The sequence below is a fragment of the Mytilus edulis genome, chromosome 1 (genome assembly GCF_963676685.1).
Source record: "Mytilus edulis chromosome 1, xbMytEdul2.2, whole genome shotgun sequence".
NCBI classification, from domain to species: Eukaryota; Metazoa; Mollusca; class Bivalvia; order Mytilida; family Mytilidae; genus Mytilus; species Mytilus edulis.
Genome location: NC_092344.1, coordinates 18,011,106 through 18,037,568, shown reverse-complemented (window position 1 = coordinate 18,037,568; position 26,463 = coordinate 18,011,106). Strand labels below are relative to the sequence as shown.

Here is a 26,463-nt window from a genome sequence, read left to right as displayed (position 1 = left end):
TCATATCGAAACTACATAAGACCTTTTTAAATTCTTGTCTGACAGTGTTAACAAAATCTATAGGTATAATTGGTTTTTGACATATTTATGTATTTGGGACTTTCAAACTGGTCATTTTGTTCTGAAGGTAGTGAAGCAGCAACTGTACACGTAGTTTCATTTTGTTTTTCGTCTTTGCAAAGTTCAATTTTTTTTCTAATGGAGACATTGGATTTTTTTAACAGACTTGTACATTTGCCAACCTTATTAAAACCATTAATGATGTTATCCATCTTATGTGCGACAAAGTGGTAGCATTGATATATTTTGTGAAAATTGCAGCGTTGGAAATAAAGCTATTATATTTCTTTTATTTATTGGATACATTTCTTCTTCTTTTGTATATTAAATAAAGCTGTTGTGTTTTTTTTTAAATTGTTTTACACATGTTATTTTTGGTCCTTTCATAGCTTACTTTTCAGCATTGAACATAGCTTTACAAGATTGTGTCTTGGGTGGAAAGATGTCTCATTTGGCATACCTCATCTTCTTATTTCTATATATAAGGCACGTTTTAGAAAAAAAGATAATAGGTAATATGAAACCCACTATGATCCAGAGGATTTAAATAATTGGAGATATTGAGCATATGTCAATGGGACAGCAGCTGAACGATAAGAATACCTCTCAGGTATATTTTGGGATAAAATTAGCAACACACGGACATTATCGATGGATGAGACTATACAAAGTATGTTAAGCTATTTACGGAATATTGTGGTGCTCTTACTATTAGTTCAGATCCTGATGAATAAGTTTACACATCCAGTACAGATAGAAGTGTTTCAGTGCCAGTTTTCGTGTTTTTCGAGGCAGAAATGTTTTGGGAATGACATTATACAGGTTTAAGAGAGCTAAAAAATTGTTCATACTAGACAGTGGTAAATTCATCTAAAATTTCACTGTTTCAGGTCGTGAAACAATTGCACAAGGACAATGCATAACAATGGAAAAAACCTGTTCAACTACTTTTACATGGCGAAAAAGAAAGTCAAATCGTGAAGCCCGTAAACAATATTTTTTTAATCTGAGCATGCAAATTGAAGATTATGTTATATATTTTACAATAAACAAATTCACAGAACAAAAACATTTATTTTGAGAGTCCAAGACACTATATATATTAGTTGACAGTTTTACCACTAATTCCACATGTTTTAAGTACATGTAGTAATAAACTTGTAGTAGCCCACAATGCATTGTAGTTCATTAAGTCGATTGGTCAGTTTTTCAAGGCCATATTGGCCTTGTGTTTGGGAAATTATTATGCAAATATATTCTGACGTCAGGAAAACTAGAGTTCTCGACCTGTTTATAAGATTTGATCCTGTAGCCTACAATATATATAATACAGATCATGACTATTGAAATATTGAAGATTTGTTCAGGGGGTGATAATTTAATGCTGAAAAAGGGGACCAAGCAAATTTGATGTATGTCTACAACTTACATGACTTAAAGGATGGCAATATTATTTTTTTTCTTCTAAATTAGAGATCAGGCAAGCTAGTTTTTAAGTCACGTTTAATAAAACTACAACAAGGGTCGTTAATCCTGAACAGCAAAAGTGAAAATAGTCAATTTGAAATTGAATTTATATTTTGTCATTATTAACATTGAGTCAACATATTGAAATGTGATAAATGGACAGTGTTGGGTGAATGGTTATAAAGTTATGAATATGAATGCCTGGAAACAGCTTAAGACACCTGCTGAACAACCCTAGGTGTTACCCTATATTGTATCTGAAAACACTGTTAAAATCATTTGTAGGGTTATACAATAATAATTATATAATGCAGCTCATGACTATTGAATTATTGAAGATTTGTTCAGGATGTGATCATTTAATACTGAAAGGGGGTACCGGGCAAATTTGATATTTATTTACAACTTACAGACTTAAGTTAAATGTGGCTAGATTGTTTGTTTTCTTCTAAATCCAAATAATATTTTGAATACTTTAATGGCCAGAATATTGATTTTCATGCACGATAAGGCAAGATTACTTATTTCAAAGTTTACTGATGCCAGTATAATTATTTTCAAAATATGCCAGGTTTCTTTCTCCCTCAGAATCAATAGGTCATGGCATAAAGCATAAAAGCATAAAAGATTTATTTAAAGTCGGTTATACATATAACTAGGCTTCCCTAGACAGCTTTGGTCTGCTACACACTGTCAATCAACACTAATTCATACATATTGAATTTTCTGCATATTGAAAAACTTATCATTTTTTCTCAATTTTCTGTTAAATAGTATAAAATAAATGTACATCTCTTGGATTTTTATTTTTGAAATTTTGACTTATAATAAAAACACTTGTGTCATGTTTTGAAATAACTAATACACCACATGAAACTGATAAAAAGCTCCACCAAAATGTCAAAATATTTGTCCACTTAGTTCCATTTCCTATGACAGGAAATTTAAACTCAATTAAAGAGTTTGCAGCTTTTGTAAACATCCTTAAGGACGACATCAAAAGATCGATGTAGGATAAAAAACTTAAATCAAATAGTTTGGGGGTGGGGGTTAAAATTCTGCAAGTTTTGTATATCTAAAATCTATTTTTACATACATCCCTATTGGTAAATCAATTTTTCCCAAATTAAGTTAAGAGGGGGGGGGGGGGGGTCAGTGGAAAAACTATGTGAATTCAGTTTTTTATCCTACATTGAACTTTTGATGTCGTCCCTTATCTCATGGGTTTTGTCTAATATAAGAATGCATTGTGACCTCACAATTTCCATTAAAAAAACATGCAAAGTACAAATTCATATGTACTAAAACATACGAGTCTAGGACATACCTGCCAACTTTTGAAAGTGCCCATGGGGGTTTTAGTGCGCGACAACAATTTCAAAGGTTACAATTCTATTTGACGTTTTTTGCTCGTACTGTTTTGTGGTCTAGAAAAAGTGTCATATTTGTATGATGAGCTTTCAACATGTTCAAGCCCTTTTATTAAGTTTATTTGCATGATTCTAGTTATTATATCAATTTTCTCAATGATCAGAGATACATATTTTATATCTACATTGCGTGGAGGTGTTATTCATACTATATTATTAATTCAAGCTATTACAATAAGCTTTAATACTATAAAAGTTCTTAGCAACATTATGTTTGCTTTAAATGAATGTTCAAATCATATCGTGTAGTCATCTGTTCTCGATACATGTAGTAATCAGTTCTCAATAGCAATGCACGTGGTTAAAATAAAGTACATGTTTTCTATTTGTCAGTATTTCAAAGGACAGAATAAAAACTCGCTTCAAGCAAGCATTAATTTCAACATTTCAAGTTTTCAGACATTTTACAACAGTAAAAATAATATTTTCCGATTTTGATACATATCGCTTATTTCAGCTACACATACAGTACTAATGTCTGAATCATTACTTTTCAAAATGAACTAAACTTATCTTGTTCAGACATATTAAGGTTCATCATAACAAATGGACAAATATGGCCGTATTTTCACCTCAAAAACTACTCTGTGTAAAGACTTACCTGTGCTGTTTGGAAAGTTTTAATGCCTAGCATCCACTAGATATATAAAAGTTAAATGCATTTTGTGATTAAGAAAGATAAAATCTTTCTTGGTTTTTGATGGGCATTTTTTTCCCTTTCTGCAGAAGCTGTAAAAATAAACAAACATCTGAATTACTTTGATAATGTCCACTCACTGACTCAGATAAACTCTTAACTCACCTGTAGTTGTGAAGATATTACCAATGTTATTTCAACTGATCGGGCGGAGCTTACGTTTTAATTTGCATAAGGACAGTCTATTTGAAGTTGTGTGTGATAAGGTTGATTACCGTTATAATTATAACTGATTTCTAATCACCTATCGGTGTTATCAAAGAAATTACAAAAGAATGACTGGACACTTCATTGGTGAGTTTATTCTAAACCACCCATCTATAGATGGACTGGTTTATTATGAGCGAACTGTTTAAACTCCGCCCAGTCAAGTGAAATAAATTGAGTAATAACTCTTGTCCATGTCAATTAAAAGGACAATCAAAACAATTACAAACCAGTTTTTTACCTGAGGGAGCATCTCATAGTTGTACCACAACTTAGTTAACTTTCACACCTTTTGCATGAAGGAAAAAAAATGCCCATCAAAATCCGAAAGAGATTTTATCTTTCTGAAACACAAAATGCATTTATCTTTATTATATCTAGTGGATGCCAGACATTAAAACTTTTCCAACTTCACAGGTAAGTCTGTACTCAGGGTAATTTTTGGCCTGTAAGTACAGTCATATTTGTCCGTTTGTTATGATGAACCTTAACAAAAGATGGAACTATATCACTTAAATTACAAAAGAGTACATTTCGATTAAATTCTAACGCTTTACATTCAATGAGGAAATGTCAAATGGCATAAAAACATAAGCATGAATGCCATGATAAGTATGCACAATTTGCGACTTTTAAAAATTTGACCAAAAGATTTTTTCCAAATTTCATAGTGAGGATTCGGCGACTGTTGCTCTCCATTCACAGGCACTTGTTTCTATCCATTGGAACACTATCAACGTATATTATATTCTTTTTTTGACATGTCATGGTTGAGCATAGCTGCGGAACCGTACATGTAGCTCTTAGGTCCTTATGTTATTTTTTGACTATTTGCGTCAAAAAATAACATAAGGACCTATTAAAGATGGTCGGCAAACAGTAAAAAAAAACATAAGGACCTAAGAGCTACGGTTCCGCATCTAGATTGAGCATGTTGACTTTGTTGTTGTTTTGATTCCATGGTTGTCAACTTTATTATCATGTTTCATTTTTGACAATGACAAGTTAGAAACCCTTTAAAATTGATCCGTCGGTTACACATTGTTAGTTACCTACTTTCTCTTTTCCTTTATAAATCTTTAGGCCATAATTTTAAGAAATCTTTCCCTATTGTAGACTGGTTCTTTCTTTCTGACAAAATACATACAACAATACCCATCAGACAAAGGACAGGGAACCAGTCTACCATCTCTTGCGGCAGTGCTCGATTGGTAATGCAAGAGGCGGGGACCGAAGTATCCAATAGTAATCAATAGTCTAACGTGGTTTCGTACCTAGTTGATTCTACCTCGGCTTCATCCCTTAATTGGCTTATTTGGGAAAAAAAATGATTCTTTAAACACAAAATTTGATATTTGTTTTAAATATAGTTTGAGTAATACAATAAATCCCCAGTTTTCTTTATATAGAAGTCTTTTAGTAAAAAACAATATACTTGTAGCAAGAAAGCAAGTTCGGTGACAACCTTTTTTATTTTTATTTTCTTAACACATGTTATAAAACCTATCTTCTCACAATTTCTTTCAAAATTCCATCTCATTTATTTCTTGTTATGCACACAAATGTGTTTATTCATCAACAATCTAACCAAATTTAGGCAACAACAAAAAAAAAACCACCGTTCTAGTGTTTCACTTATATTGAAGTGTTCCATGAGTCTGTGTTGATTTCAATCAAGGTCACGATTGGTAAATTTCGGCACCAAATTCTAAAAGAGGAAAGTGATTGGTCAGCAATCGAACAAAATATTTTTCGGTTTGTCGATAAGTTGCAATAAATGTTAAAACACTCGTTAACATAGGACTAAGTTTGGTAAATAGGTATGCATTAGTTCAATCATTTCCTTTAACGTAATAAGGAATTTGTGTCGTGTGATTTGGAATATCCACAATTTGTTCAGCATTAAAAAACCACAACACAACAATACAACTCATAAAATAACACGTCACGTATAAGGATGAAATTGTAAAAAAATCAAAACGTTGATACACGAAATAACATCAGAAAGGTAAATATGTTTCTATTAAATAGAAAAGACATTTGGAGAAACTACATTTTACCGAAATCTAAATTTATTTCAGATGTATTTTATCAAGTTTATTCACAAAATATAATCATACAGAAATATCTGCGCAACAAAAGTATGACTGAATGTCATCTAATAAGTAAAATAGCAATAATACGGATATCCAAGAAAATTTCAAAATAGAAATTTTTCAAATGGCAAAATCAAAAGCACAAACACATCAAACGAATGGAAAACATTTAACATATTCCTCATTTGGAACAGACATTTTCTTACGCAGAAAACAGTCGATTAAAAACCTCTCAATTTTATAACAGTCGCATTTTATTTGACACCATATATACATTATTTGACTATCATAAATGAACTTGCAAACAAAATAGATATTATCGAGTTTGTAATATAATCTTGATAAAAAAAAACGTAAATCCTACTTGCATAAATATACGTCTATCTGGAAAATTGTGTTCCCCTAGAAGTCTTTTTAAGATGCAGAGTTTATCTCTGGATCTGGAAACTTTTTCAATGGAAGGACCTTCAATGATAAATAGAAAAGTCAAGTATCTTATGTAAAACTCATTATATTAACTGCTTGATAAACGAATTAGGTATTGACAATTCACTTGGAAACTCAACATATACCCTCACGACACTTACCAAAGAGGAAATCCTGGATAATCATAGGTCTGTTCTGTGTTCCTTTGGAATTTCAACCAAAGATGAAGAACTGGATCTGCCATCACTATATGGGATACCTAAACTACATAAGTATCCTTACAAACAACGGTATATTGCTGGGTCTTCCAAGTGCTCCACGAAACCTCTTTCGAAATTATTAACATCTATTTTATCAGCAATCAAAGACGGGCTTCAAAGTTATTGTGAAACTGCCTATTCTAGAGGGGGCGTGAATCAGATGTGGATACTTAAAAATTCCAAAGATCTTTTAGAGTACATACAATCTAACTCTCTTTCATCGTGTACCAGTATTAAAACTTTTGACTTTTCTACTCTTTACACTAGTATTCCACATTCCAAACTAAAAGACAAATTGAAAGAGTTGGTATTGCTTTGCTTCGTAAAAAAGAATAGCCAACGTAGATACACGTATCTTGTCTTAGAGAGGGATAAATCCTACTTTGTAAAGGATCAATCTGATTCGAACAAAAAATTCTCTGAAACTGATATTATCAAGATGCTTGATTTCTTGATTGACAACATATTTGTTACGTTCGGAGGACGTGTTTTTCAACAGACTGTCGGCATTCCAATGGGAACAAACTGTGCCCCTCTACTTGCCGACTTGTTTCTTTATTATTATGAGGCTGACTTCATGCAGGAACTTCTTAGTTGAAAGATAAGAAGTTAGCAATATCCTTTAACTCTACTTTTCGCTACATAGATGATGTTCTTTCACTAAATAATTCAAAATTTGGTGACTATGTGGAACGCATCTATCCAATCGAGCTAGAGATAAAGGATACTACAGATACAGTTAAGTCGGCCTCATATCTTGACTTACATCTAGAAATTGACAAAGAGGGTCGGTTGAAAACAAAACTTTACGACAAAAGAGATGATTTCAGCTTTCCAATTGTGAACTTTCCATTTCTAAGTAGCAACATTCCAGCAGCACCTGCATACGGGGTATATATCTCCCAACTGATACGATATTCCCGTGCTTGCATTCCTTATCATGATTTTCTTGATAGAGGGTTGCTGCTCACAAGAAAGCTATTAAACCAAGAGTTCCAAATGGTGAAGTTGAAATCATCCCTTCGTAAATTTTACGGACGCCATCACGAGTTGGTTGACCGTTATGGAATAACCGTTTCACAAATGATATCGGATATGTTCCTTACGTCGTAACTACAATCCCCTTCCCTTTCATGAATGTGACCTACCGAATTAGACTATTTACCGGATTTGTTATCCCATAAGCAACACGACGGGTGCCACACGTGGAGCAGGATCTGCTTACCCTTCCGGAGCACCTGATATCACCCCTAGTTTTTGGTGGGGTTCGTGTTGTTTATTCTTTAGTTTTATATGTTGTGTCGTGTGTGCTGTTGTTTGTTTGTCCTTTTCATTTTTAGACATGGCGTTGTCAGTTTGTTTTAGATTTATGATTTTGACTGTCCCTTTGGTATCTTTCGTCCCTCTTTTATTAAATATTATCAATACATACAACTAAACTACATGTTGCAAATGTTGTATGTTTTAAAAGTCTTATCTCATTGGCATACAAAAAGTTCCAACATCATTTATGACCCCAAGTATTTTGGTTAGTGTTGTTAATTCTTTTTATCTTGTCATACTTTTTGTGCATTCTCTTTAATTTATTTTAAATTATATGTATACAAATTTAGAAATTACTAAGTATGAAGGGTTCAAGCTCCCCACAGATAGAATTTTGATCTTTAGGGGGTATTGTATTATTCTTTTTTTTAGGTTGTTAAATTCATGTATGCCTTTTTGAACTTCTTTGTTACATTTGTTTGTTTTCATAGTGATTAAGATGATAACACAATGTTGACTGCTGTACCCTAATTTTTGACTTTTTTTACCTATTGTGTCTGTTTATTGTGTTCACGCATCGTTCACGTATCGTTGTCATTATGTTGGAATTTGATGCGACTGTCAAGTGAGATGTTAAGCTAGCTATAAAACCAGGTTCTATCCACTATTTTCTACATATAAGAAAATGCCTTTACCAAGTCAGTTTATTTTCTATCTATGAGTTTGACCCCCCCTCTGATATCTTTCGTCCCTCTCTTGCATAAGTAAGGGAATATGTTTATATGATTGTTCCACAGTGCCACAGTCCGGTAGATGCTCTTGGCGTAATATATATTTTTAGATGTCTATTTTTGCAGAAACATCGCTGATGATTTATTCACTTGCAGGTGAATATTTCGACCTCATTGAATCCGTATTCATATGAACTTTAATTAAACCCATTATCAAGAGATTGGTTATGCATTTATAAGTCGTGTCCAGCCATTAGAAGGAAAAGAATGTCAACATTGAAAGCGTAATTAAATTCTAATCCGTAAACTAAAACGAACATAAAACATTTATCAAATAACCACAAACTCTTACATGGGAGACGCCACTTGCAGAGACAAGCGCACATCTTATTATAAATATGAGTATAATATTGTTGAACGTTCATATAAATATATAGCTATTAAGCAGCTTGTACTGGTTTCCCCATACTTATGGTCCATAAATCTGAAAATAAAAAATATGATTAATAATACTATTTATTAAGCAAACTGCTACTGTACACTTTGACTGCAATGGTTCGAATGACTTTAAACCACCTGAGTTCACTCGTGCATGAACTCGATATCCCAATCGAACCGACCTTACTATAATTTACCAAACAACATTTTACATGTTCGATTTTGTACAACTTTGATAAATACATCAAAGTTAGGCGAACCATTTCGTTGATTATCATTATTATACAGGTAAAAACGATAATTAACTTGATATTTTAATCTACAACATGAAATAAAACAGACCTAGAAAAAAATCCAATTGCACGAGGTCGCTAGCTATTTATATTTATGTCATGTTTATATCGCGTAATGTGACCGTCGACAATCTTCAAAGGTAATTTAAAAAAAATAATTAGATGGCGTCTAGACTAAACTGCACACGAAATGCAATTAACTATTATCAAGTATGTGGATTGTTCACTATTCATTTCTTACTTATTTCAATTTGGACATACGTTTTAGTATGTTATAAATCAAATATGAGAATTTGAGTCAAATCAGTGAACATGAATTTGACAGCAAATGTTCATTTGAATACTTTGAAGATCTCTTATTATAAATGATACAAAATTAAGTATAACGCAGAGTATATGAAATACATAGTATTGTTCAGATTAACATGACGATTCCTTACAGACAAAACGAGTGATTAATGTTCGATTATGTTTTAAATGCGTTCTATAGTCTTTGGTTTTGTGTTTTGTGTTTTGTAAACTGTTGTATGTCTTTTGGTAATTTATAGTTTTTTGTAGTGGCATATTGTCAGTTTATTTTCGTCATGTGAGTTTGAATGTCCCTTTAGTATCTTTTACCTCTCCATAATAGAATATGGTATTGTTTTATATACGCTTACATAATTACGTTAAATTTTGTATATTTATACACATTTTTATTTTGTCGCATGTTTTTATGAATTCAATATTGCAATCTGATTTTGTAAAATTCACCAGGATTTTGAATAAAAAAAAGAATGTTCGGTTTTAAATCCCTAGATATAATCGCTTTAAAGTCCAAGGAGTTGTACAGACTTGATCTCATGCTTCATGGAGTCTCTAGTTTAAAATGTCACAGTTTTAAATTGAACTTGTCGAATTCGGTCATGGTTAAATCTTTGGAAAACCCAATATGATCGACATGATTTTAATAATGGTCGCATTTTTAACATTTTCATTCATTCAGCCCTTTAAAGGCATTGTTATGATCAATCCCAGGACCAATCCATTAGTTTTGGCATATCATTCGGAATAAGTTATTATTTCAGTTTAGTTATAACAAGTTGATGCATTCATGATTAAAATATCTGTAAAAAAGGAAGACATTGATAACATTGATAAAAATAAGGGAAACAAATAGAGATTTCAAATTATTTTGGTGATAGGTGGATTTTGAGGTGACACTCCATGGTTAACAATAAAAAAATCGTCAAAATTCTGAATCTTTTGGTTGTTATTCAACAATTTTACATACATCCATCAAATGATAATATGAAACGTTCTATATGATTGTTATGAAAAGATGATTTATATTACATCTTTAAGGTGGTACCCAATACTTTAACGAAAATTAATTTGGCTCGTTTAATTTTCATAAAATTTTGACACATTATTTACTTTGACCATTTGACAAAAATATAAAAATTTCAAAAAATTTGAACCAACCGTTTTATCAGAAAAATTACACTGGTTATATAGCAGTTTGACAAACACTTATTTTGATCATTGAGAGGCTTAATATTCCCTTTTCATCACAACGTAATTAAAACGTTTAGCTGATTTTACAGAGTTATCTCCCTGTAGTGTTAGGTACCACCTTAATTTCACATATTTTTGCAAAATGTTGTGAAAAAACTTAAGCCTCACTGTGCCTGTCCTAAAATATAATTTCGGTTTGATTTATTTCGATGTATTCAACTGTCTAGCTAAGCAAATTCAAGGAAATTCAACAACATTCTGATTTTGATCCCTTATATGAAACTATTCTGTCAAATTCTATCAAAATTGCAGTTAAAGGCATTTTTTTACAAAATATTCTACAATGTAGTTATATTTACATAAACACACCAAAATGATTTTAATAAATATTGGACGACATTTTGAAAAAAAAAATGAGGAAGATACCAATGGGAGATAACTCGTACATTTTAAATTCGTGATAAAATGACAATGCCATGACAAAAGACAACAAAAAGACAAACTCAAACAAATTAACAATAATCTACATTAAAAACAGAAGATTGCATGACGGGCACAAAAAATAACGTGGATGATCTGAGGTGTTCCGGAAGGGCCAGCAGATCCTTCTTCATAAGTGTCATTCGTGAAAATGTGTGAAATAAGTGAACGGTAAATTGGCCACAATTCTCTGCTTGTAAACTGTTTATACTACTTCTTTTCCCTATCTTTTCTCGGTCGGTCAATTCTAAAGCAGGAAAACCCAAATGTCTAGGTTTAAATCGTCCATAGTAATTGATTGTTTCCGATTTTGCAATGTTTGCAAATCAATGTTTATGTTTTTGGAGTCATCTTTTTAAATAACTGGCAAGTATAAATACATTGTTCTGCCCCTTAATTAACAATGACATACCTCGTAATCATTATACATAGTTGACGGTCATATATATATAGTGCATATCAGTGTGAATAGTTGACGACAATTTATTATTTAATTCACAACGGTTTTCTATATCGTAAGGTATCAAAATGACTTCAGTTGGGTATGTACTTTGATTGATCTATTTTTATGTTTTAAGTTAACTCTTTTTTATGTTTTCATTTTGACCCATGAGCAAACACGCCTTTATTAGCCCTTAATTTTTAAAGAAAACTGAATTAAAATTTTTTGTTTTATTTTTGTGTTAGAAATGTTCTGAAATACAGATGATATGGTAATTTATTCTATATCTAATTTTATACAAGTAGAAAGATACATACTCAATTATTTTACAGCCCTGCTTCCGAGGAAAAAGCTGCCGGTAGTAAGTATTTGTAAAACAGCTATATACATAGACCAAAATTTTATAGATATTTTTGATAAAAAGACCATTTGTTTGTTTGTCTGCACAAGAAAAAAAGATGACAAAGTGTTAAAAAAAAAGTATAAAAAAGATAGAAAGAAATATTCCTCTTCTTTTAACTGTTCTACCGAAATTCTCTAATTTATATAATATTTTAAAATTTTAAAAACTAGATAAACAAAAATCCTATTTCAATAAGAACAGGGTTTGCAGTTATATCGATGATATATTTCCCAATCAATTAAACAATCAAGTTCTCTTATAGCAGTTGTACCCCCTCCTTCGTCAGAACAGAATGGATTAGTAAAGGATCAAAAACAGGCCGAATTCGTTAGGTAAGAAAGCTTAATTGTCTTGTTTTTCTGTTAAAGATCTGCATTAAATGCGCTGTCTATACAAGTTAGGAATATGGCAGTTGTTGTCCGTTCGTTTGATGTGTGTGAGCTTTTGATTTTACAATTTGATTAGGGACTTTCCGGTCTGAGTTCAGTATTTTTGTGATTTAACTTTTTTTAAACTTCACGATTTGCTGCAATAGTAATAATTTTGTAATCGTTGAATTATAGTCAAGGAATTTAATCATCAGACAGTGTTCTAGCCAGTGTTTGAAAAGGTTAAGGTGCTAATGAGAAAAAGGGCAATTTTACCCGTAAATAATTACCACGCAGCATTTTTATCGCTACAATCTTTTTTTTTCTCAATGAACTTTGTTTAATAAACAGTAAATGACCAACTAAAATGATATGATTCCAGTGCTCCTGCAATTGATGAAGAAACAGTAAATGACAAACTAAAATGATCTGATTTCAGCGCTCCTACGATTGATGAAGAAACAGTACGCAAGGCGTTGCTAGACTATGCAAGTGACCAGTGTTGCTGGGGAAAAGGGGCAGCACGAGATATGAAAATTGAAAAACTGGAGCCGTCTACTTCTTACCATGTAAGTAATATGTTTGAATAGTTTCTTATAGCTAAATAAGACAATTGTTTTTGTTCTATTTTTTCAATAGTTTATTTCGTTATCTTTTTGTTTGTTTTTTTCTACTTAATATATTATACTAGTTGTTACAGAAAAGCATATATATGTTGTGTACAAGATGATAATTTGTATAAATTATAATTTGTACAGGGTTTTTGTACAAGCTATAAGTTTTTTGACACATATGTTCTTGCACAGGTGATACAGGTGATACAGATGGACGACTCCACACGAAAATCTATGATAAACGGGACGATTTCAACTTCCCAATTATCAATTTCCCATTTCTCAGCAGTAACATACCCTCTGTCCCTTCGTATGGTGTTTACATATCACAATTGATACGTTATTCTCGTGCTTGTTCACGCTATACGGACTTCATATACAGGAGTGTGCTCCTTACGCAGAAACTGCTCCAACAAAGTTATGAGGAGGACAGATTAAAATTGACACTCCGTAAATTTTATGGACACCATCGAGGTGTCTTTGACCAAACTCCCTAAGGACATTTTTACTTCATGGTAGATTGTGGTTTGTCATTACGTCGTCTAATCTTTTAATTACCAAACGTGACTTATTCCCGATTGTGACTGTTTTGCTGAGTGTGAATTCGCATTACCATAAGACGTGTAACGGTACTTATCTATCACAAATTCATGTATTTAGTTTAAATGTTTAATGTTATATTTGTAATTCTCATCGGATTTTGTCAATTATATTCATGTGTTATGGTAAAGAAAATTAATCACCGCCTTCATTTATTAGATTTGATTATGTTCAACGTAATCTGTACAATGTTTTACTAACGTTCGAAGTTAGATTCAAAACAAACGGGACATTACTTTATAATACAGTTAATTGCTACCTTAGTTTGCTATTAATAAGTATTGAAATGTGCATTGTTATTAAATGTAATATCAGTATTTAGTTCAAATATAATCTTAAATCAATCCTAATTCTATCTTATTCATTAATATGTGACGTCATTTTTCATTTTTGGTGATCTGTTTTCAAATTCAAATGTGACGTCATTTTTTTTACAATTTCTGATATGACGTCACTTGGCGTTGAGGTTTAAACTTATTTGGATGTGTTGCATTTTGTCGGGTTATGTAATGTATTTCGGTTGTTTCCTGTAAATAGCTAATACTTCAGTTTTATCATTTACATCTTTTGTATAGGCATGTTATAAAATTTACTGTTTGCAAAAGTATAAATTGCTCTAAATAATAGGGATGTTCTGATACCTAACAGAAAACCCTGGCCGTTTTTGGCACAGCTTTTTTGAACTTTTGGTCCTCGATGCTGTTCAACTTTGTACTTGTTTCGGCTTTCAAACTTTTGTTTCTGACGTCACTGGTGACTCTTATGTGGACAAAATGCACTTCTGGCGTATTAATTTATTTTAAACTTGTTGCCTTTTGTTAGCTATTATTCGTGTGTTTCTTTGTCAATTGTGTTCTCCTATTTATTTATATTGTAGTCCTGTAATGTTGTGTTGTCATTTTAATGTTATATTTCACATGGCCATAAAAGAGGGAGGTTTGGCATGCCACAAAACCAGGTTCAACCCACCATTTTTTCCTTTAAAACTGCCCTGTACCAAGTCAGGAATATGGCCATTGTTATATTATAGTTCGTTTCTGTGTGTGTTACATTTTGACGTTGTGTTTCCGTTGTGTCGTTTGTTTTCTCTTATTTTTGAGTGTGAATTCAAATTACTATAAGACGTGTCACGGTACTTATCTATTCCAAATTCATGTATTTGTTTCAATGTTATATTTGTTATTCTCAAAGGATTTTGTCTAATGCTTAGTCCGGTTCTGTGTTTGTGTGTGTGTGTGTGTGTGTGTGTGTGTGTGTGTGTGTGGGTGTGTGTGTGTGTGTGTGTGTGTGTGTGTGTGTGTGTGTGTGTGTGTGTGTGTGTGTGTGTGTGTGTGTTACATTTTAATGTATATCGTTGTTCTCTTATATTTAATGCGTTTCCCTCAGTTTTAGTTTGTTACCCCGATTTTGTTTTTTGTCCATGGATTTATGAGTTTTGAACAGCGATATACTACTGTTGCCTTTATTTATCTTCTAAAATGTACCAGTCTAATGTTCTGAATTCAAATTTATATAGTTCAATCTAACATTTAGTGCTACTCTCCTTGTCCCCAAACTGGAAATGAGGAGACCTAACTGGCTGAAATTCGACTTTTGTTTTTTCTCCTTATACCATATTCATATCCATAAAAAGTCTTTTTTGTGGTCTTATAATGTTTTTTGTATCAATGTTCAGTATGAGACTTTATCACGTGGTTGTGAAAATATGACAGAAATATACGAAACAAAAGATTGTGCGCTTGAATCATTCATTTGTGTTATTAGTTCATAAAACACTGATAACTTGTACAAATTATAATATGTACAACATTACAACTGGTACACAGCATATATATTATTAGTAAACATATTAATTATTCATATGTGCGAAATATGTTCGCATTTCAACTGTTTATGAATTTGAGAATAAAAAAGTTAAACTTTTTTCAGTATATACTGGAGACATTCACAGAAAGCAGAAGAATAGTATTGGATCATGTACCACACTCTAGTAAGAAATTTTCTTTCTGCAATTTTTAAAAATCTTAATTAAAGCCAAATAAATCAACTTCCTTAATATTCTACTTTTAGATTGAATTTTTTATTTTATTTACAGTGGACATCCTTAACCAGTCTGTTCTTTTCCAACTTGCGTATATTTGTAGATGTAAGATTATTTTGCTGAGCATTAGAAGTTAATGCACCACTTAATCGATATTTTCTAATGTCAAAAACAAACAAAAACGGAGGTAAGTACCTTCTCTCAATAGTGAGCAAGACCGAGTGCATCAACAGGGTTACCTTCTCCTGCTACATACGCATTACCCGCCAAGCGATGCCACAATCAGGCAAATTATTATAACCGGTATCTTTGACATCATGTCACTTTTTTGTGGAGACATAAACATATCGTATCGGTCAACCAATTCGTGATGGTGACCGGTAAAATATGTAGTTCGCTTGTATAGTTGTTTTTTCTCAAAAATCTGAGCACACAACTGTTAGTGAAGTCCGTATAGTTTGAACATTCGTAACGGTAACGTTTTTTTGTTATACTTTTTCCATACATTTAGCAAATAAAGTTGATGGACCTGAAAATGGACAACCTCCAGGACCATGGGAAATGCAAACAAGAACCCCAACGATGTTTGAAGACGATTCGAGTGAAATTGCCATCCCACATACACATTACGTTAAAGTATGCATTGATATTCGTTAGGTAGAATATATCCGTTTCATAACAAGGGGACAAGAATAAAAAAAAAACCAATAATGTCTTTCATATTTTCTCTAGGCGTAGATTATCTCAGCCGTATTTGGAACAACATTTTGGAATTTTGGCTCCTCATTGCTCTTCAACTTTATACTTGTTTGGATTTCTAACTATTTTGATCTGAGCGTCACTGTCGAGTCTTATGTAGACAAATTATATGCCTAATACTTTTGAGAACTATTTACACCACTAGGTCGATGGCACTGCAGGTGATCGTTTCTTTCCCGAGGGTATCACTAGCCTAGAAGTCAGCACTTCGGTGTTGTCATGAATATCAATAATATGGTCATTTTTATAAATTTACAATTTGCAAAAGTATGAACTATTCGAAATACTTAGGATGTTCTTATCCCAGGCATAGATTACCACAGCCGTATTTGGCACAACATTATGGAATTTTGGGTCCTCAGTGCTGTCCAACTTTATACTTGTTTGGCTTGTTAACTATCTAGATATGAGCGTCACTGATGAATACAGGTTACAGTAGTATATCGCTGTTCAAAAGTAATACACCGATTGAGAGAAAAAAAAACCGGGTTAAAAAATAAAACTGAGGTAAACCCATCATATATAAGAGGAAAACAGCGAAACAACTGAAACACTAAAGTGCAACAAAAATCCTAAATGACAATGCAACACACACAGAAACGAACTATCAGACAACAATTGCTATTTTCCTGACTTGGTACAGGACATTAAAAAATGGTGGGTTGAACCTGGTTTTGTCGCTAGCCAAACCTCGCGTTTTTATGGCAATGTGAAAATGTAACACTTGAATTACAACATTACATGGCAGGACTACAGTACAAATAAATTCAAGAAATATTCAGGACAGAGAAATACGCAAATAAACATTACAAGGACATTTCGACATGCTAAAAATTAACAGGCTTATAATTTAAAACACTATACGTGTGTTTCGTCTACATAAGACTCACCAGTGACGTTAAGATCAAATAGATGAGAAAGATAAGCGAGTACAGAGCATTGACGACCCAAAATTCTAAAAAGATGTGCCAAATACGGCTAAGGTTATCTATGCGTGGGATAAGAAAATCCTTAGTATTTTTGAATTATTTTTTACTTTTGTTGCAAACAGTTAATTTATTAAAATGACCATACAATTGATGTTTATGTCAACACAGAAGTGGTTACTAACCACAGAATAAAAACGAACATCAGGTAAAAAATATAAAAAAGGACAGAACATAAAACAGCTTAAAAGAACTATGTTTTGTCACCGATGAGTCTTATGCAGACGAAACGTATCACATTATGATACTGACACCTTTGATGTCTATTAACTTCATGTTGATAGGAATTATGGTTTTCGTGTAAAGCACAATTCCATCTCAAACATAGCATTGACTCGAAATTATAAAAACCTCTTCAACATTCCTTTCTAGAAATTCTGAAATCTTATCATTTTGATCGTGCATTGTGCACTATTATTATTTTCTGTCTATAGGGTTTAAAAGAAGCCTAGATGAAATTGTCTGTCTGAGTAAAAGAAATTAAGTTGAAATTGTCTTTCTGCTTAAAAGAAATTTAGATGTAATTAGGTATAGGAAGATGTGGTATGAGTGCCAATGAAAAAACTCTCCATCCACTTTATGAATTACGATTCAAACCTTTCGGGGGTACCGAATGTGTTCAATTCCCAGTTAATAATTTATCCCTCATTTCTTATTCTAAATATCTCAAAAGCAAAGCTGGGATTTATGTAAAGTGTTTTGCAATCTTGATTAAATTTTTGACACACACTTTCGCTCAAATACATATTGAGAATATCATAAACAATACCATGTTTTCTATAAAGTCAACAGTAGTATACATATGTTAACAAGTCATTAATCTATTCAGAAAAAAACAAATCCGGGTTTCAAACCAAAACAGAGGGAAACACATCAATGAACTATGAGAGTAAAACAAAGAAACAACAGAAATACAGAAGTGCAACATAAAAATCGCCAACAAACATAAAAACGAACAATTTGATAACAACTGCCATATATAACTGACGTTTTGTAAGTTATTGAGGAAGAAGGAAAGAGAAAATAAGTCGTTATTTATAAGTGTCCACTAACATTTGTGTATCACGTTCATTTGTTGTGAAACATTGTGTTTCTAGTCTCTCATTAGACGAGGGAAATGATTCAGGACCTCCATAATTAATGATTCAGGAATATCCTTAGATGGATTTTTGAATTTACTATATTCGAGTTGTGGTGATTCCGAATATTTTCAGGAGCTCCTTAGATACAAATAATTTGACCTAAGCTGCCCGTTATAGCATGTAAATGTATCAAATCATAATAATTCTATTATTTACAAATCAAATTTCTGATTTTTTAATTGATCTCAAAAAGTAATTAAATATTTAATAATAATTTGCATTGCAGAGTTGTCACACTTGCGGGGCAAGCGGAAAGGTTGAATGTTTTGTATGCCGTGGAAGTGGACATGTGAGTTTGTATGATGCCATTAGGGAGCTATCATTTATATTAAGGGGGTGACTGGAATGAAATTTGAAAAAAGGCAGGACAGGAGTTTTGAGTTAAAAAAAAAAAGGCAGGATGAGACACTTTCAAAAACAATGCAGGATGACAATTTAAAAAAGTCAAGATAAACTAATAAAAAAAGGCTTATTCATCAGGTGTCTAACTTTTTGGGTTCCCGTGTCTACATGTTGCTGTTGTGTCATTTCATGCTGAGTTCAAAGTAACTCTACCATTTTTGTAAGTATTAGAAGTTACCTGTTGTTTAATTTATAATCATACCACATCTACTTAATAACACATATGGTGTTTATTTAGAAGTGATTGACATAATAGACAATCCTTTAAATTCTATGAATGAACAAGCATTGAAAAAAACCTTTCAAATGTTCAAATATACAGGTCAAATGCAATGGTGGTTGCAGTGGAAAAGGTGAAAAAAAAGTTTATAGAAACAGCGCATGGGTAATGGAAAGGTGCAGTAGATGTAGTGGAAGAGGTGAAATAAGGTATGTAACATCTAAATATAATACTGGCTTATGAAATATGTATGTAAAAGGGTCTTGGAAAAAATAAATGGTGAAATCCTGTATATAGAATTTAAACTTAACATCAAATTTGTAAATTAGTATAGAAAATGTAGAAAAGGGGTACATGTATGTGCAAAGTACAGTTGATATATTTTTTATATATCTATGGTGTCATTGATTGACATTGTCAAGAATTAGTCCGGTCGGTAATGCACATGCGTCACTGGCCATAGATTTTATCTATGAATTCGATATATAGAAGTAAACGTGAAATATATATAATTTCAATTGACGATTTAAACGTTTTCTTATAAAATATTGGTTTGACCTTTGTTTCCATTATGTTCTTCTTATTTATTTTTTCGGATTTTTCTTTCTTGATGCCAATTTAACTTTAGTAATATCTAGTAACAGTCATTGTTATATATACTTACACATGGTAAAAAGGAATTGATAACCAATAAGGGCACATCTTTAAAAAATATTTTAAAATACTTAATCAAAGAACATTTATTTGACCTTGTTATCATTTAAAAGTAGAAAGATTGCAGAATCTTTTGATATAAGTTTCAACATTTAAAAACATATTACTATTGATGCCATCTTCATGCAAACATGAACATTTAACCAATATTCAATGAAGAACTTCACGATTAGTGTAAAATGATACACACGAGAACTAAGATGTTATGCAGCTCTGTATATATATCATTATCACAAAATAGATTTGTCGTATTTAACATTAGTAATTTCTTAATGTTTTAACTGGTATAAATTTTATGAATTTTATTGTACACGTTATCTGCGTTACAACTTTAAAAATCATATACACATAAAAACCAAAACACATTTAAATGCAATGTAGTCAATGTGTTTAACATTTATTTACATAAACATTTTATTTGTATTAACAGCTTACTATACAAATCTTTGATTTGTCTTATTCAAAATTAGGCAATTATAGTATAATCTCTATGATAAGATCACACATAAAACCAATAAAGTTAAGATTGGTTAAATAAAAAGATGCAAAAGAGAGCTGTAGGTACATGAACCATTTTTAGTAGATTTTGCGTACTAGTATTCACAACTTGAGTTCATAGGCTTACACGTTATTGAAGTTTGAAAATTTTATTAAGTATTGTTCTTTTATGGTTATAGGACTTGAACAACTCCGGTTTGCGTTCAAGTCAGAAAAAACGAAAATATAGCCTACCGTCCTCTGGTTCCTTCGTTAACATATAGTATTGGATTGGGTAAAAAAATTGTCGCAAAGAAAAACACACTTATTTCCTTAAATGCAACTTATGTTTATGTGCGAATAATATGACCGAATTGTATGATTATATGCCCGTACCAACAAAGCCAGCACCATGTAGACTGAGTATTGCCATCTAGACGTTGTTTGGTTATTTCTGTCTTTGGGTTGCTGTCTTATTGCCGGTTAACATCATCTTTTATCATAACTCAAAACACATTTGTGTTATGCTTGTGACGTGGCTACTTTGATGAATGTTGCTCGCGTAGACGATTGCCGATTTATTGAATGAGCAAAAGAATGGACAGCTATAACTATTTAACTGGCAAACTTTTATATCAAAGATTCAAATTGCGAAAAGAAAAAAAAAGGTCCAAAACCGACCAACAAATTTTACAAGCGAAATGTTAAGTGGTATTAACAAACACACATATATGTAAACACATCCCCATCATTCCTCGAAAAAAGAATGATAATAAAAAATCTAATTAAAAAAAAAATAATATAGAATTTAAAACAAAACCCACGTTGTTAATTGTATCAAAACTTAAATAAAATAGAAAATGGAAAAGGGGAATGTGTCAAAGGGACAGCAGCTTGTTATAGATGCGTTCATAAGAACGGGTTTTACGAACAAATTTAGAAAACTATATCCAAAACGTTAACAGAGTCGGTTCTTGATATATTATCAATTTCCATGATATAATCAGAAAAATTTATAACATGAATTTAAGATACAAATTGGAGATAAGCGACAAAAAGTACAAGGTGCTAATTGCCAGACCTCGACATTTAACCACACATGCTGGGTGGGATTGATAACAATATATACTAGAGTTATCAGTCCTTGAAATAAATTTATTGACAAGATTGGATTACCTCCCTTAAACCAGACTAATTCTTGGCAATGTTTAAAAAAACACCAAAGTAGTAATAATAAGAAGAAATGAAAAAAAAAAATCGAAGCATACATATTCAAAAGGAAACAGAAAAGCTTGGAATATTATCACAACATGCTAGTATTTAGATATTTGATTGTATAAGTTAGAAATCGATTACTTAAAACTTTGAAAATAATTATGGTCACTTTGATTACAGTTGTAGTAGTTGTGGTAGTAGCGGAAGAAGAACATGTACCAGTTGTAATGGCCACCTTCAACTATTGTGGTTCCAGAAACTCATCATTTCTTGGTAAGATGTTATAATAATATGATCAGTTATATTGGTTGGAAACATATTATCATGATATTGGTGTTTTAATCAACATTTTGTCATATTCTTATCATACACTCTAAGTTTTAACCTGATAGGTGACTAAAAGACCACATTGATAAATACCTTGGCAAGTTTTGATTTTTTAATATGTATACGCATATACAGTAAATTAACATTTCACGCATTTCGTGAGTCCTATTTTAAGGATTACTTCAAGGCATACAGGAAGAATGAGAAATGACTTGCAATCCAAATTTGATATCTGCCTACCTGTTGTGTTTGTAATCATTGTGTATAAGTTTCATGATATATAAATGAGACGAACTTTTGTTTGAGTGCGATAATGAACTAAAAATGTAATTTTCAAAGTCACAAAGGAACAAAACTCTAAAAAAAAAAAGTGAGTAATACAAGGACGTTTAGTACAGAAGGATTGTATAGGACCAAGCTTGATGCCCACGATACCCACAGCGGGGGCATTGAAATAGAAAATTATAAAAAATGTGAGAAGTACCGAAAATTAACTGTTTTCCCTGTGAAGCCATGCTCAAATAAATGCAAAGTTTTGTTCGGAGTTTATTTCCACTCTCGTTTCAACTATTTACAAAAAAACCCATCTACAAATATTACGCATATGGGGATAAATAAAGGCAACAGTAGTATACCACTGTTCAAAAGTCATAAATCGATTGAGAGAAAACAAATCAGGGTTTTAAACTAAAACCGAGGAAAAACACATCAGCTATAAGAGGAAAACAACGAAACAACAGAAACATTGCAGTATTCATATTTTCAGTTTTTGTATTTATTTTTATGTAACATGGGATTTGCAGGCGTAATAACAGGGCTGAACATGTTGTGGAGAAAACAAGCCTTCCACCAGAGATAGTCGCGCATGCGTCAGGATCAATTGGGTTTGAGGACTTACAACAACAGGTATATAATTTCTTTATTTCATTTTAATAATTGCAAACTTTTGTATGCAATGAATTTTAAATATGAACAAATGTGAGAAGATCAATACAGAAGAACATCTTTGATTATTTTTTACATATTTAAAACATGTTGCATCTAAATGTGTATGTGTGGCTTATTTCACACGATATGAAATGTCTGTTTTATCATCTCTCTGAAAAATTAATTTCAATTCTATGATATATGAATGTTAAGAAACGTTTTTGTTCGAAGCATAATTTAAAACACGTTTTAGAGGTAACCATTTTGATTCGATGATGCAAACATGTTTCTAATAGCAACTACTTTCTGACTGAAACGAAGCCTAATGATAGTGATTGTGCCAATGGCAAATACATATCAATAACTTATTATATTTATAACATTCGTTTTGATGAAGTTAATCGATGTGTAAACTCAACCGACAGACTCAAATACTGAATAAAAACTCATACAAGAAACAAGGCTTATACTTTCGTACGTCAAACACACGTTTCGTCTACAATAGTCTTGTCAGTAGCGCTCTTATCATTGTAGTTAGAAGCACAGATCAGTTAGGAAGTTAAATGGCATTGAAAACCATACTTTTAAATTATAATTATCATAAACACTTTATAAATGAGTTGTGTTCAAAGCACGTTTCTAATTTTACCTTTGCTAGGAGCCCACAAAGCCAAAACATGGAAAGCCATTCATAATAACTTGAATAATAAAGGCAACAGCAGTATACCGCGATTCAATAGTCATAAATCTATTAAGCGAAAACAAAACCGGGGTTCAAATTAAAACCAAGTGAAACACACAAACTGCAAAAGGATATTAACGGAACAACAGAAACGCTTTACTGAAAAACGGAGAAGTTATATCACTAAAAAGAACATGAAAACAGTAAACTCACCAAATTCAGAACTCCTAGGAAACTTTAAAAAGGAAAGTCCCTAATTAAATGACAAAATCAAAAGCCCAAACACATTAAACGAACTGATAACAACTGTCATATTCCTGACTTGGTACAGGCATTTTCTGATGTAGAAAATGGTGAATTGAACCTGGTTTTATAGCCAGCTAAACATCTCACTTGTATGACAGTTGCATCAAATTCCATTATATTGACAACGATGTGGGAACAAAACAAACAGACACAATAGGTAAAAATGTCAAATATAGGGTATATCAGTCAACATTGTGTTATCATCTTGATCACTAAAAAACCAAACAAATATAACAAAGAAGCCCTAAAAATCTAAACTCAGTCTGTGGGGAGCTTGAACCTTCCATACTTAATAATTTCTAAATTTGTGTACAGATAATTTAAAATAAATAAAAAAGAATGCACAAACAGTATGACAAGATCGACAAAATTAATAACACTAACAAAAATACTTGTCATATGCATCAATTGGTACTTGTTACCTTATGAAACGGGGCTATAAATGATGTTGAAACTGTTTGGATGCCAATGAAATAAGACTTAACATTTGCTACATGTAGTTTTGTTTTGTGTATTGATAATGATTTATAAGGTGCTTGACTTTCCTATTATCATTGGAGGTTATACCATTGCAAAGGTTTCCAGAACCAGAGATAAACTCTGCCTCTCAAAGACTTCTAGGGGGACATAAGTTTCCAGATAGACGCATTCTAATGCAAGTTAGTTTTAAGTTTTGTTTTATCAAGTTTATATTACAACCTCGATAATGTTTTTTTTTTGTTGCAAGTTCATTTATGATATTCAAGTAATTTATGTATTGTGTAATGTTGTAAAATGATGTGCAACTGTTATAAAAGTGAGAGGTTTAACAAGCTTTAAAGGTTTAGCCTGAAAAAATGAAAATGCCTGAACCGAATCAGGACTAGGACATTTGTTTTCCATTCGTTTGATGCGTTTGAGCTTTTGATTGTGTCATTTGATGAAGAACTTTACGTTTTGATTTTTTTCCTTGGATTTCCGTATTCTTGTTAGTTTACTTTTTAAATGACATTTCATACATTTCAGTATTTTTATTTTCTGTGAATAAAATAATGTCTTTTAAGATTTAATTTAAAAACAAAAGATTAATTTTTAGAAAAAAATCAAGTATTAGTATTAGAGTTTCTAATAAATGTTTGTTTGTAGCGTCACAAGATCCGTATCATTGCTGTTACCAAATGCATCTGTAAATACAAGAATAAAGATATGACTTACTACGTGTTTGGATTGGATAATGATGTACACGCACCTGATTATCCACAACAGTCATGCTTTGGATTTATTAATTGTCCAAAATGTAGCTTAGATTGCTGTCCTGAAGAAATAAGAGAAGAATGTTCAATTTTGTAAACACAAATTAGTATATGTGCTATAGCTGTGAAAGATAAAATACAGCTGAAATAGATGTAGATTTCGGTTACAATGTAGTCTTTTCTTTTTAATAGCAACATATTTACCTTTCTGATGTTGTTTCGTGTATCCATATGTTTTGTCATTTTTACAACTTCATCCTTTTACGTGACGTGTTATTTTATGAGTTGTATTGTTGTGTTGTGGTTTTTTAATGCTGAACATTTGTAGATATTTCATAATCACACGACACGAATTCCTTATTACGTCAAAGGAAATTATTGAACTAATGCATACCTATATACCAAACTAAGTCCTATGTTAACGTGTGTTTTAACATATATTTCAACTAATTGACACACCGAAAAGATTTTGTTTGGTGATTGTTGATCGATCTTTTTCGCTCCTTTAGGTTTTGGTGCCGATGTTTATCGATCGTGACCTTGATAACAAAATAAACACATACTCATATCAAAATGGGGGATTCTGATTGGTTAATACGAGGGAGACAATTCATTCTATCCCATGGAAAATCGGAGACGCTTGATTATTTACTCGCTTTCCTAATTTGGGATGATGGTTATGAACAAGACGTCATAGTGTATTTTGATATGCAATGCAACAGACAGCAATAACAGAACATTAAGTACAATAAAGTTAATAACACATAACTGAAAGGATGAAATAGCAGATTGTTACCCCTTAAAAAGACATTGTTAACCTTAGCCTCGCCTCGGTTAAAACTATTTTCAAGGGGTAACAATCTGCTTTACCACCCTCTTAGCTATGAGGTATCTATATATTATTTTTTTTTATTTGAAGTATCTTGTGATATTAACTTAAATTGTAAAGTATGTCTGTTATGTTTATATTCTTTATTTGTATGATTTTCTTTTTATAAAAGTTGCAATATACAAATTGCATTTTTTGTTTGTTTTTTTAATTCACTACCTTATAGCAAGATACCACTGCAAGTTTTTCTATGCTGAAGTATACGTTCCTGAAAACAAATTCATGTTTTCCTTGGAAAGGTGTATTTTGTATGGAATCAAATGGAAATGGAATTAACTATTTTTCCCCGAACAAAAATTTTCCGTTTATTTTTCGTCCTGATAACTATGTTAAGGCAGTTTTTATGTAACGAGCATACCCCTGTTAATGTTG

General features: G+C 31.8%; 2 protein-coding genes across 4 annotated transcripts in view; one reads left to right on the top strand and one right to left on the bottom strand.

Annotated features, from left to right (window-relative positions):
• LOC139525458 (uncharacterized) overlaps window positions 1–5,078 on the bottom strand; it is a 36,590-nt gene extending 31,512 nt beyond the window's left edge. Inside the window, exon 1 of one of the 2 annotated variants that reach the window (XM_071320812.1) lies at window positions 4,918–5,078. The gene's annotated coding sequence lies outside the window, so the exon portion shown is untranslated. Of the gene's footprint in view, window positions 1–4,913 lie in introns of both variants that reach the window. The other variant, XM_071320819.1, reaches the window with a different exon arrangement.
• A 6,698-nt stretch (window positions 5,079–11,776) lies between these two features.
• LOC139525447 (protein SSUH2 homolog) lies at window positions 11,777–26,217 on the top strand. Of its 2 annotated transcripts, XM_071320790.1 has the most exons (12): window positions 11,777–11,887; window positions 12,120–12,148; window positions 12,453–12,522; window positions 12,998–13,127; window positions 15,702–15,762; window positions 16,325–16,449; window positions 18,927–18,989; window positions 19,425–19,531; window positions 21,909–22,001; window positions 22,859–22,961; window positions 24,531–24,629; window positions 25,096–26,217. In XM_071320790.1, exons 1-12 carry the CDS (start codon window positions 11,874–11,876, stop codon window positions 25,297–25,299), a joined length of 1,098 nt encoding a protein of 365 aa, XP_071176891.1. In that variant the 5' UTR covers window positions 11,777–11,873; the 3' UTR covers window positions 25,300–26,217. The 2 variants fall into 2 exon arrangements, with proteins under 2 accessions (XP_071176891.1, XP_071176900.1); XM_071320799.1 differs by lacking the exon at window positions 18,927–18,989 and having other exon boundaries at window positions 25,096–26,209.
• Window positions 26,218–26,463: the final 246 nt, after the last annotated feature.